Here is a 13,306-nt window from a genome sequence, read left to right on the forward strand (position 1 = left end):
GCAGGGACTTCGAACTCCGGCGGGAGCGGGAAAGTTTGCAACTGTTGATTAAGGTTTTTGGTGCCTGCCAAGCAGGGGAGTCACTCCTTGACACCAAGGGAGATTCTTCTGTCTTCCAAAGGTAGTGGAACATCGAAGGGCCAGGATATTTCTTTGTAGAGCGTCGTCCAGGGTTATCTGATTTGGAATGGCAAGGATTGCTATCTTATAGTGAAGATAGGGGAGGGACTAGCTCTATGACCACTCCTCTAGGAGGGTCAGGGGAGGGGGTGGTTACACCCACTTCCCTCTGTCCAGTTTCATGCCAGAGCAGGGGCAGGTAGCCCCTGAACCAATTTGAGCTGGCATATGCACAGAGGAGCCTACTGCTCCCCCAGTGCAGGACTTCCTAGCACTCTAGGAGTGCACCCACCCAGCCCCAATACACTAAATCCTGTCTCGAAGGTGGTGACACCTCCCTGTGACAGGATGCCTTTTGTTGGGCTTCCTCCACTGCGAGTTTCAGTCAGCAGCAGGAGGGCAGCCCAGTGTCTGTGCTGTGGCATCCATTTTGTGATGCCAGGGCTCTATAGGATTTCTATCGTTGTACATGTCGTCCCCTCTAGAACGGTGGGATCATGCTCCCACATCATGGGCTGATGTGGGGGTATGATTTCAAGTTGTTTGACATCTAACATGACATGTTTTGATGCAGTCATTCCAAAGTTAGCATTTTAATGCACTTAAGAGTAAATGGTTTAACCGCATCCACAAACAGCCATAGAGAATAGACTCTGGTAGCTGCAGAGGGGCCCTGCTAATGCAGAGGCACCCCCTCACATTGTAAACCACGCACCCTGCCCTCAGGATTGATAGGGCCTGCCATAGGGGTGGCTGATAGGTTTATATGTGTGTGTATGGTGAGATATAGAAACCTATATCTCTGTGAGGAGTGTTAACACTACCTCACACAGGCTGCAGTAGCAGGCTGTGGTGTCAGATTGAGTCTGCTTCCCAGGGGTGGCATAATACATGCTTCAGCCCCTGGTAGGCCTGTGAAGTGCCTATGCCCTAGGTACCTAAGGTACTAGGGGCTCAGAAGGTACCACAGTATCCAATCACTAGTGCATCTAATATGCACACCAGTCACTTAAGGGAGAAAGCAGATAGGCTGGGGTCCTGGATAGCAGGATCCCAGCCAGACTAGTCAAAAACCATTCAAACACCAGGAAAAAAGTGGGGGCAACCATATAGTCAGATTCCACCTTCCTACAATAACTTACCTGCTAAGTGAATTTCCTCCCATAGGATAACATTGGTGATTCTATGTGAAAAAGTTTCTAAGTGTCAACTTTTAAAATGCAATAATATTCTTTAAAAATCGTACCTCTAACTAAAACGCATTTACTCACCTGTTTTCAGGAAATGTCCCAGGCCTGAATCTAGGATCCAGCCTTGTGTTAGTAAAAGTAATCTGAAAATTAATTAACTGTATTTTACTTAACCCCTTCAGTGCCCCGCCCTTTCCACGCCCTGTGCCGGGCGTTTCATTAGCGGGCGGGGTTCATGACGAGCTGGACTCGTCATGGGCACAGCGCAACCGCGGCCCATGACGAGTCCAGCTCGTCATGGGCACAGAAGGGGTTAAAAAGGCCATTCATTCGAATGTACTATACCTGCAATGTGTTGCAAACTGCTTACTTAAAACTGTAACCAAAACCAGTTCAAGTTACACTGCAATTTTGAACTGTGTTCATACAAGTAGTTTACTACTGAAAAATATTTTTATGCTTACCTGTACCAGGCTTGCTTTGTTCTAGAAATAAAACAACAGTATATTTTTTATACAAAAACAATTGGCCTAGTGTTCAGTTCTTGAGTGTGTGAATTCATTTGCTGACTTAGTGGGTACATCAAATGCTTAACACTGTCCTCTGATACTACCTTACGGCTCGACCAAGCTACCACTTTAGAGAGTAAGGTTCTATCTAACTTTAACCTCTGTCAAACCTCTGGAGACCCTTGGACTCTACACACACTGTACCTCACTTTGGTGCAGTATATATAGAGCCAGTTTCTTACATTCAGCAATTCTCTTTCCCCTTTCTGAACTTCTTTTGCATGTTTCTACACCTCTCCTGTGTCTTTCTGCACCTCTGTTTCGTCTTTCTGCACCTCACTTTCTTTTTTCTGCACTCTTCTTGCCTCTTTCTGTACCACTCTTCCCTCTTTCTGCACCTCTCTTGCCTCTTTTTGCATCCCTATTTCCTCTTTCTGCACCTTTCCTGTTGTTTTCTGCACCTCTCTTGCCTCTTTCTGTACCTCTGTTGCTTCTTTTTGCACTCCCTTGCTTGTTTCTGAATCCCTCTTGCCTCTTTCTGCACCCCTCTTCCTTCTTTTGGCAACTGTCTTGCCTCTTTCTGCACCTCACTTGCCTCTTTCTGCACTTCTCTTGCTTATTTCCACACCTCTGTTGCTTCTTCCAGCAATTCTCTGGCCTCTTTCTGCACTTCTCTTGCTTCTTTCCACACCTCTGTTGCTTCTTCCAGCAAATCTCTTGCCTCTTTCTGCACTTCTCTTGCTTCTTTCTGCACCTCTGTTGCCTCTTTGTGTATCTCACTTGCTTCTTTCTGCACCCCTCTTGCCTCTTTCTGCACCCCTCTTTTATCTTTCTGCACCTCTCTTGCCTCTTTCTGCACCAGTTCCCTCTTTTTGCACTTTCCTTGCCTGTTTCTGCACCTCTCTTGCCTCTTTCTGTACCTCGTTTGCTTCTTTCTACAATTATCTTCCTTCTTTCTGCACCCCTCCTGCCTCTTTCTGTACCCCTCTTTCCTCTTTGTGCACCTCACCTACCTTTTTCTGCACCCTTCTTGCCTCTTTTTGCATCTCTATTGGTTCTTTCTGCACTGCTCTTGCTTCTTTCTGCACCTCACTTGCCTCTTTCTGCACTTCTCCTGCTTCTTCCTACACCTTTGTTGCTTCTTTCAGCAATTGTCTTGCTTCTTTTTGCACTTCTCTTCCTTCTTTCTGCACTCCTCCTGCCTCTTTCTGCACCTCTCTTGCTTCTTTGTGTACCTCTCCTACCTCTTTCTGCACCCCTCTTGCCTCTTTTTTGCACCTCTGTTGGTTCATTCTGCACTGCTCTTGCTTCTTTGTGCACCCCTGTTGTTTCTTTCAGCAATTCTCTTCCCTCTTTCTGCACCTCTCTTGCCTCGTTTTGCACCCCTCTTCCCTCTTTCTGCACCTTTCCTGTCTGTTTCTGCACCTCTCTTTTCTGTACATCTGTTGCTTCTTTCTGCACTTCTCTTCCTTTTTTGCACCATTTGAGCCTCTTGCAGCACCTCTGCTGCTTGTTTCTGCACTTCTCTTCCTTTTTTGTACCCCTCCTGCCTCTTTGTGCACCTCTCCTACCTCATTCTGCACCCCTCTTGCCTCTTTTTGCACCTCTGTTAGTTCTTTTTGCACTGCTGTTGCTTTTTTCTGCACCTTTTTTGCAAATTTCTGTATCCCTCTTGCCTCTTTCTGCACCCTCTTCCCTATTTCTCGACCTCTCTTGCTTCTTTCTGCACTGCTCTGGCTTCTTTCTGTACCTCTCTTGCAAATTTATATATCCCTCTTGCCTCGTTCTGCACCCCTGTTCTCTCTTTCTGCACCTTTTTTGCCTGTTTCTGCACCTCTCTTGCCTCTTTCAGCACATCTGTTGCTTCTTTCTGCACTTCTCTTGCCTCTTTCTGCACCTCTGACTTAGAGGTAGTTTTAATCCCCCTGTCCTATTTTATACTAGGGCCTCACAGGGGAGGTCATGCCAATCACAGGGGTATCCCAACCCAAAGTGTACCCTAGCGTATGTAGGTGTTTTCACTGTATTCAAAGTGTATTTCAGCTTAGCACTGGCTCCAGGCCTGGTTATTCAGAGTCAGTTACCACCAGTACCAGTCAGCAAAAAAGTTGGGGGCACAGGATGACTTTACAAAAAGGCCTCTTTCTGCACCTCTGTTTGTTCTTTTTGCATATCTCTTGCTTCTTTCTGCACCTTTTCTACTCTTTCTGGACTTCTGTTGCCTCTTTCTGCATTGCTCTTGCTTCTTTCTGCACCTTTCTTCTTCTTTTTGCACATGTCCTACATCTGTAGGCATGGTTAGAAAGTAGCATTTAAAAAACTTTGAAAGTTCACTGAAATAAAAACATAGGTTTCATTGACGTTATAGTTAGAAATTAGCATTTAAAAAACCCTAAAAATTCACGGAAAAATCCATAGGTTTCAGGGATGTAATAGTTAGAAATTAGCATTTGAAAAACCTTAGAAATTCACTGAAAAAACCACAGGTTTCAGGACATTATAGTTAGTTGGACATTTCACTCGTACAAAACCATAGAAATTCGGCTGTTATAGTTAGTTGACCTAACTATAACTTACGCCCCCACAATCCACATTATAATCTGATGCACCTCTTCACACCCTAATATAACCTTTGATACACCCACTCTAAAATACAGACTACCATTTTTGAAACCAGAGACACACCAATACCAGTTACTACATACCCACTCACTGATTCCTAGGTCTACACACACATCCACTCATTCACCCATACAGTCACTCATAAATGCAGTCACTCAGCAATACAGCCCTATCATATGCACTGATGCACCTATACAGACACTCATACACCGCCACTCATCCATAGCGTCACTCACACACCTAGTCAGTCATGTAAAGAATTGATCACACTCCTATTTATTCACCTACACAGTTATGCACCGACCACCTCACTTATTCATACAAATACTAACACATACTTACTCTCTTATACAATCACTGATACAAGCACACACTCATCCATACGGCCACTCTCATAATCACTCACTCTCACATATAGTCACTTATATACTCCAACACTCACATGTTCTGCCTTTTACATATGCAGTTACTCACACATGTTCCACTGAGACATCCATTCACTCACCAACACACCCATACATACACTCATCCACCCATACAGCTCTTCACAGATGCACTCTTGAACCCATGCACCCATTGAATCACCCACTCACACATCTATGCACAGTCACACACCCCTCACCCACCCACACAGACACTCAGACACCCATACAGATACACAGACAACCAATCAATAACCCATAAGAACACTCATGAAGCTACTCCCCAACCCATGCAGCCGCTTAAACACCAACTGACAGACTGATACAGACATTCACACAGTTTTGTCACAAACCCATGCATTCAGTAAGACACGTTTAACCACTCACTTATACAGTCAGTCACGCACCTACTAAATCATCCATTCAGACACTTATACACCCACTCATTCTTTAATACACATTGGCCTATATATATATATATATTAAACATATTTAAACTTTACAGAAACACACAGTCACTGGATGATGTCATCAGTGATGTCATCAGTGATGTCATTTGAGATGTCATATGTGACGCTATCAGCAGTGCATTGCGGGGGCACGAGTTATAGTTAGCTAAACTAACTATAACGGGGGAATTTCTCTGGTTTTGTACTAGTGAAATGTCCAACTAACTATAACTTTCCCTAAAACCTGTGGTTTTTTCAGTGAATTTCTAAGGTTTTTTAAATGCTAATTTCTAACTATAATGTGCCTGAAACCTATGGTTTTTTCAGTGAATTTCCAAGATTTTTTAAATGCTGATTTCTAACTATAACGTGCCTGAAACCTATGGTTTTTTCAGTGAATATATATATATACACACACACATCAGGCGCGCAACGCCGATTGGGGTCAAAGGGCTTCAGCCCCCCCCCCTCGTGTGTGGCAGCCCTATCTGAGACAGCTTCCTGGGCACACACACAGCAGCACCCGAGTACTTCACAAGTCTTTAACCACTTCGCTGCGGCGGAAATTCCGCCGCAGCGCTGGGGGTGCGGGGGGGCAGCGCGGTGGCGCGGTGCTCATGACAGAACCACTCCGTCATGAGCACACGGCAACCGTGGCTCATGACGGCGTGGTTCCGTCATGAGCACGGAAGGAGTTAAAAGACCATTTACCTGCTAACGAGGCTTTGTTGTGTTTTCACCTCTTCTTAGAGCCTCTGAATCTTCACTCTGCATATTGCTGGAAGAATCAGCCCCCTCCCCCCCCCAGAAATTTGTAGTAGCCCCCCCGAAATTTGGCTCTAGTTGTGCCTCTGATACATATTTGTATGTATATGGACTTAGTTACACGGCTATGCAAAAAACAGGCCAGACCAGATATAGAAGTGAGACTAAAGACCCTTGTTATGTCTGGCCTGTTTCCGTCTTTGCTTCTCTAAATCTGGTCACCCTACTTCTGCTGAAAATTGTTTGATATTAGTCATACTTAAGTCTCACTTACAGAACTTTAAAGCTAATGTAATACCTGAGCCCAGCCAGCCAACATACATTGTCCTGTACTTGAGTTTCCGACAGTCTCTTTGTTTGTCTCGTTTCTTGGCTTGCCACAGACCTTATATCAGTGATGTTTACCCGAGCTACAGTCATCTATCTACTCTCTTGAGGTCTACTGCGTGCCTCGCACGTTTGTGTACTAAAGAAACACATTTAACCGCAGAAAATGTTGCAACACGGGGCAATCCATAAAGCGAGTTTTATCTGCAACTTCCGTATCCCGCTGCAGTCTCAGTTTCGGGTCTATCCTTCAACAAATAACTTTACGAGCCGGCCTCGGCGCCAGCACACAGGTGCCCACAACGGCCAGAGTCAGCAGGTGGAAGATGGCGCGCGCTGCGATGCTGACGTTCCTTTTGATGGCGCTCTCTGCGGCGCTGGCGTGGGCTTCTAACCCCGGGTTTGTGGCCAGAATCACGGAGAAGGGTCTCGACTACGGTATGTGTGTGGGTTACTACTCATTTTCGAGAACAAAAAGCACAGCTTTAAGCAGTGTTTGAAATGGAAATCTAGAAGGTCTGGTATTTCTGTCTCAGAGTACCTGTCAGTGCAGATATGTCCCGGTACCTTACCAGCGATTGTATGTCTGTTGAGAAATGCTGGTAATCTCCCTCTCAACGTAAAGAAGTGCAGGCACTGAGTACCTGCCCATTTAAATCACTAGGTTTAAGTGAAACTGAACAGAATTCTAATCATTGTACCATTTCTGTATTTCGCGTCCGAGATGTTTTGAAAAGCATGTTACCGTTTTTTTCTAGATTTATAATTTTCAGGGTGCCTCTCTTCTAATTACTGAAAACAAAAGAAGAGAAGAGGCGCTATCCCATTTTGGTGAGTTCAGAGTCGAAGTGTCAGGGGTTTGCCACTGTAAAATGAGAAATCTTTGCCCTCCTTGGTGAATTCCAGCTCCCCCTTTACACAAGTTGGGGTCTGCTGGATCATGTTGTTGCCATACATGTTTCTAGATATGTGCTAGACTAGCCAAAGTCTATGTGAGTAGATGTGGAGGTAAGAATAGTAATTCTATAGTCACCATGACGATGCACTGTTAGTTCTATATAGTGGATGTAATATTATTGTAGACCGGTATTCTCCGCCGCGATGTGCCTTCAGACATCTATCACACAAGGTAATGAGAGAGTTCTGCCACTGGGGGTCCTTGCCTACATTGGAAATTCCCCTTTCAATTTCTATGGGCATCATCCACTTCTATTTTCTTAGTTAATATCCGATATGTAGGATCTGCATGGATTGCCCATATAACATATCGAAATCCAATCCAGTGTCAATATTCCCTGATTTTGACTCCCTGTGCATACCACGGTCACCCACTGCCCATATCCACTATCAATAGCCACCTGCAACATCTGTCAACCTCCTTTTGCCAAAATGCCTTCTCCCTTTACCAGTGGCCATTAACCCCTTCCCCGCTCATGACGGAACCGCTCCGTCATGAGCCACGGTTGCCGTGTGCTCATGACGGAACGGTTCCGTCATGCCACGACCGTTGGCGGCCGCTCCGCCCACGCGGCGCTGTTTCCCCGCCTGTGCGGGGGGACAACGCAACTGGGCGGAGTCATGACCGAACCGTTCCGTCATGAGCACAGCTCAACCGTGGCTCATGACGGAGCGGCTCCGTTATGAGCACAGCGCCACCGCGCTGCCCCCCCCGCCCCCCCCAGCGCCGCGGCGGAATTCCCGCCGCGGCGAAGGGGTTAAAATCCACAGACTACGCCCTCTAAGATTTCCCATCAGCATGCATGCAACACATTTCCCATCATTCAGTGACACATTTTTGTGGACATCTGCGGTCAATATCAATGTTGCTGGTCTTTCTGGGTCTGATTTACAAGAAAGTAACACAGCGCGGTTCTGCAACCCATTTGGCTGCACAGCGCTGCGTTACTTTCAAAGCAAAGGGATGAGTCATATTTACAACAATATGCGTATCCCTGAGGTCTACCCTGCACTGGTGCACAATTGGATGCCATGCCCCAATGCAGGCACCCTTGCACCATGCTGCAAGAGTGCCTGCGTTGCTGGGATCATTATTTTTGTGCAGGAAGGCACACCTTCCTGCACAAAAACAATCACACAGTGCTTTCCTCTTTCTATGTGTGCTGCATCATGCATAGAAAGAGGAAAAAACGAGAAGAAATAAACGTATTTCTCCTTGTTGTGCCGTCTTACGCCTAACGCATTCCCAAGTTTACGAAACGTTGTAAAACTGGAAATGCGGCAGAATCCATGGATGTTGCGTGCTAACACCCAAAGCAAAACCCATGGAATGCCTCTTTCACGCAAAATGCTGTGTGAAAAGGGGCCGTATTTACAAGCACACAAAAAGCCACGAAGGATGGCTTTATGTGGCCTTGTAAATATGGCGCACCACACTGCACCACCAGTGCTTCACAAAAAAGTGACAGACCGGGCGGCACAAGTGGCTTGCAAATATGCCATATTGTCTTTATCTCCTGATGGAATTATAATATTTCTTACTGACTCTTACTATCCCTTAGTATCCACAGTCTATAGAAACTATATGCAGAATGTGACAGCTAAAAAGTCCACCAATTAGAGGGGTGAGAACAAGATTTAATAAATTTTTTTTTAAAAAGTACATTCCTACAATTAAATACACAAAACAAACAAAAGGTAATTACCATGTTTTTTGGATACACATCCTCCTCGCTCTGGTCGTCTCTTTCTCCTGATGGCACGTCATGTCCAGCTCGGCTAAACCAATTCTGGCGTTGCATGAAAGCAGTCCCAGGAATGGAGGAAGCGGCCGCTCTCACCGCTCCAGAGAACACTGGAGCCTTGTGTAGGCTCTCAAGCTCGGTTGAGAGTTTTATAGTGAGCATGTCAGGCTGGCCTCGCAAGCCGGCCGGCCAAAGGGGCATGTGCACTATAAACTAGTGCACCGTCAGGCAGCCCGCCATTGCTTCGACTCAACAGGCTCCACGCCGTCCTTACACTCGGTTCAGGACTGGTTGACGAAAAAAAATGGTCATGAACTAACTTCATTACCATTTTATTTGTCATCTCTGGGGCAATGAAACGGGGCAAGGCTCCTCCACTGAATCGGAGGATCCGCCCCTGTAAGAATCCCACCTAGAACACACTGACCAGATGTATCAAAGGTATGCATCGTGTTTCTATTCTCACAGTAAGCTTCATCAGGGGATGAAAAATATAACACTGTAATAAGTATTTTCATATAAATAGGAATGACTCTTTAGTGATTGCACACTACATGCTTACCTGTCTGTATGCACTCAGTAAATAAGTGTCCTTATCACTGAAATGGGCAGTTCCCAAAATATTGACCTCAGAATGGTGAAGACCTAAGTTCCACACACATAATGAGGGGATGGAGCAGATATGGTTTAAAGCAGGGGTCTCCAACCTTTTCTGTATTGAGAGCTACTTAAGCTCAAGGAAAGTCCTGTTGAGCTACTAGCAAATTTTATCACTGTAAAATATTGACTGCACACAAATATTACACTATGACCACCCTAAGCAGGATTATCATAGTGCCACCCAAGTATTCCAGGTGATAGTACCAGAAGAAATGCTAGGGAAACATTTATCAATATTTAATGCCCCCACCTGACTGATAAAGTAACATTCAAATCTTCACGTGCCTTGTGGCACAAAGGACATAACCACAGCAATAAGTCTCCTCAATTCAGCTTGACATATCTTTCAAGTATCAACTTTAAATGTGTTTTGGAATTGCAACCTTTTGTCTTCATCAGCATATCAATTTCTGAAAATATACAGATTTTTCTATCACCACTTTCCATTTTGGGCAAACAAACTAAATTTTCCTGAAAAACACCCTTGTTTGAAAAAAATGCCTTTAAAATACACGTTTTTATTTTTAGGAAATACATAGTCCCCAAACATAAGCTAGGCATTTTAATTGGGCACTCACCTGTACAAATGCCTCATATGGACAGACTGCTTCAAATTATCAGGTATTACAGTCATAATCCATGGCACCATAGCACCGAGGACAACTGTATAATGCCAATAATGCCCACCAGTATAAATTGTGCCAAGTCTGGACACCATAAGGACCAGGATGGCTACCATATTATTAGTCATGGTCATTATTATGCAAGGGGCAGCCACAATTGTTATGTTATGTTATGTTATGTTATTTGGTATTTTTATAGCGCACAGCTGCCCCAGCAAAGGGGCGTCCTGGCGCTTTGACAGATGCTATAACATAACACACAATAAAAGAAAAGAAATTAACTAGATACCGGGAACAGGAAGGTTTTAATCGCCTGCCTGAAGGTGAGCAGATCTTCAAGAGCTCGAATGTGTACAGGGAGCGAATTCCATAAGCCTGCCGCTAGTACCCTAAAGGAGCGGCCACCCATTCTGCTCAGCTTGAAGCGTGGACAGATGGCCAGATGAAGCCCCTCCGATCTCAAGGATCTCGAAGGCATATAGGGCGTAAGAAGAGGAGCAAGTGCCGGCGGGGAAGAAGATTTCAGAATTTTAAAGGCCAGGCACAGCGCCTTGAACTTAATTCGCTGTCTAACCGGGAGCCAGTGCAAGGCCGTGATGGTACCAGACACTGAACAATGTCTGGGAAGGCCCACAATGGCTCGTGCCGCGGCGTTTTGTACTCTTTGGAGCCTAGAGGCCTCCGCTTGATTCACCCCTAACAGCAATGAGCTACCGTAGTCCAGCCGAGAAAGTATTGAGGCCTGGACTACAAGCTGTCTGGTAGGGGGATCAAAGTACTTTAGGACCGGCCTAGTACCACGCAAAATTCCGTAGCACGTGGCAGCCACCTTCTTGGAGTGATCTCTGAAGGTCAGCGCAGAGTCTACCCATACTCCTAGATTTCTCACTCCAGCAGCTGGAATAGGAGTGACACCAAGCTCCGATGGCCACCACTGATTTCCCCATAACTCCGCGTGCTTCCCTAGAACCAACACCTCCGTTTTGGTGGCATTCAACTGAAGGCAGTTGGTGCGAAGCCAGCCGGCTACTGCCAAGAGACCCGCACGGAATCTGGGGGCCTCCACCTCAGGGTCTTCACTAAGTGTCACCGCTAGCTGTGTGTCGTCAGCGTATGAGGCCATCGTGAGACCCCACTGTTTGACGACACCAGCCAACGGTTTCACATAGAGGTTGAACATTGTCGGGCTCAACGAAGATCCCTGTGGTACCCCGAGCTCCAAAGGATAGGTGGCAGATTGACCAGGTGGTATAGCCACTTTAAAGGAGCGGTCTGCCAGAAAAGACCGAAACCACTGGAGAGCGACATCCGTCACTCCCGCCTCCTGTAAGCGTTGGATAAGTATATGGTGGGACACAGTATCGAAGGCAGCGCTTAGATCTAATAGTATAAGCGCTGCAGTATGACCTGAGTCAAGTACCTGGCGAAGATGTTCCGTGATGTAAAGTAATGCCGTCTCGGTACTGTGTCCTGACCGGAAGCCGTTCTGACTGGAATCCAGAATCTGGTTGCGAACCAGATGCTCGGACAGAACAGAGTTGACATGGGCTTCTATTACTTTGGCAATCCAAGGCAACAGGGAGATAGGTCGATAGTTTTCTGGCAATCGGGGGTCAGAGTTGGCTTTTTTTAATATCGGAGTGACCACTGCCTGTTTCCATGCCACGGGTACCGTTCCATAAGACAGTGACATATTGATGAGATTCAATATGGGGTCACGGCACAGCGGGGAAAGTGTGTTAATGAAGGCTGGCTTTAACGGGTCCGCCGGAGAGCCTGACTTGACCTTAAGGCTGAACCTGTCAAAGGCCTCAATAGACAGTTCAGGTAAAATGGCCAAAGGCTCAAGATCTGTCGTGACAGGGGTAGAAGCCAGTCGATCCTGGTGGAGTGTGTCGAACCCATGATAGATTTTTTCCACTTTCTCAGGGACACCTAAATATAGTGCAGTCATGCTATTATTATGTCTCTGATGGCTGCCAGTATACCATAACTAGACCACGAATACTCAAAATAGTAAAGGATGGCCATAATTATGTCATTAGCACTATTATGCCATGAACTGACACAATTGTGCCACAGACAAAACCCATATGATGGGGGTAGCATACCCATTTGGTAGTCCTTGACACAAAGTGTCAAGGACTACCAAAGGACTACTTACAGGAAGCAACAGTGTTTATAATGGACGCAAACCTAGATAAATGCAGATGAGGCTCTTCATTTTCTCTGCTCAGGATCATAGCTTTCCTCAGCCCTTGGCTGCTCGTGCACCCAACTGAAACATTTTCACTCTGACTCCTGCAGTCCCGCACTTTAGTGGGTCAGCCCTCATTACTGCTCAGGCTATCACTGCCACTCTTCATTTATGGCCCACAGTTCACACACATGGTGAAATTGATAACGCAGGGGACTACCGCATGGCTAATCGCCTTGTGACTTAGTCAGAGACTGGATAAAGGTGACCATGTGGCAGACTCAATAGGCCGACACAGTGCTTGTTTGATTGTTAATATGAGTCCCTGCCATAGGCTGGTTGGCTAAAGATCTTCAGATGAGGAGTGCTGCCTTTTTTAATATGCTTAGAGTCTCTGCATAGACTCTCTGAATGAGATACTGGGATTGACTTCATCTCTGAGAGCTACTTTGAGGGTACTGGCGAGCTACCAGTAGCTCCCGAGCTACTCGTTGGAGACCCCTGGTTTAAAGGGACCTGAAAATGACTGTCTCATATACATTTAAAACACAAAATGATTGACTAATCCCTATTTGAAGCCTGTCAGAGGGAAAGTATATCCCAGCATCTGAAAGGTCTAAAAGAGAATGGCCACGCACGATAGTTGTTCTAACAATTGCGTAAGTGCGCTTGAGGTTGCCACTTCAGTGATTCAGGGGCGGTTCCTCTGTAGTGGGAGAG

General features: G+C 45.9%; 1 protein-coding gene across 1 annotated transcript in view; it reads left to right on the forward strand.

The window, feature by feature from the left end:
- The first annotated feature begins 6,655 nt into the window (after nt 1–6,655).
- The window catches only part of LOC146812188 (bactericidal permeability-increasing protein-like), a 445,329-nt gene continuing 438,678 nt past the window's right edge, over nt 6,656–13,306 (forward strand). Inside the window, exon 1 of the mRNA XM_085619207.1 lies at nt 6,656–6,842. Coding sequence (XP_085475333.1) covers nt 6,731–6,842 — 112 coding nt within the window. The 5' untranslated portion in view covers nt 6,656–6,730. The remainder of the gene's footprint in view (nt 6,843–13,306) is intronic.

The sequence above is a fragment of the Triturus cristatus genome, chromosome 7 (assembly GCF_964204655.1).
Source record: "Triturus cristatus chromosome 7, aTriCri1.1, whole genome shotgun sequence".
Taxonomy (NCBI): domain Eukaryota; kingdom Metazoa; phylum Chordata; class Amphibia; order Caudata; family Salamandridae; genus Triturus; species Triturus cristatus.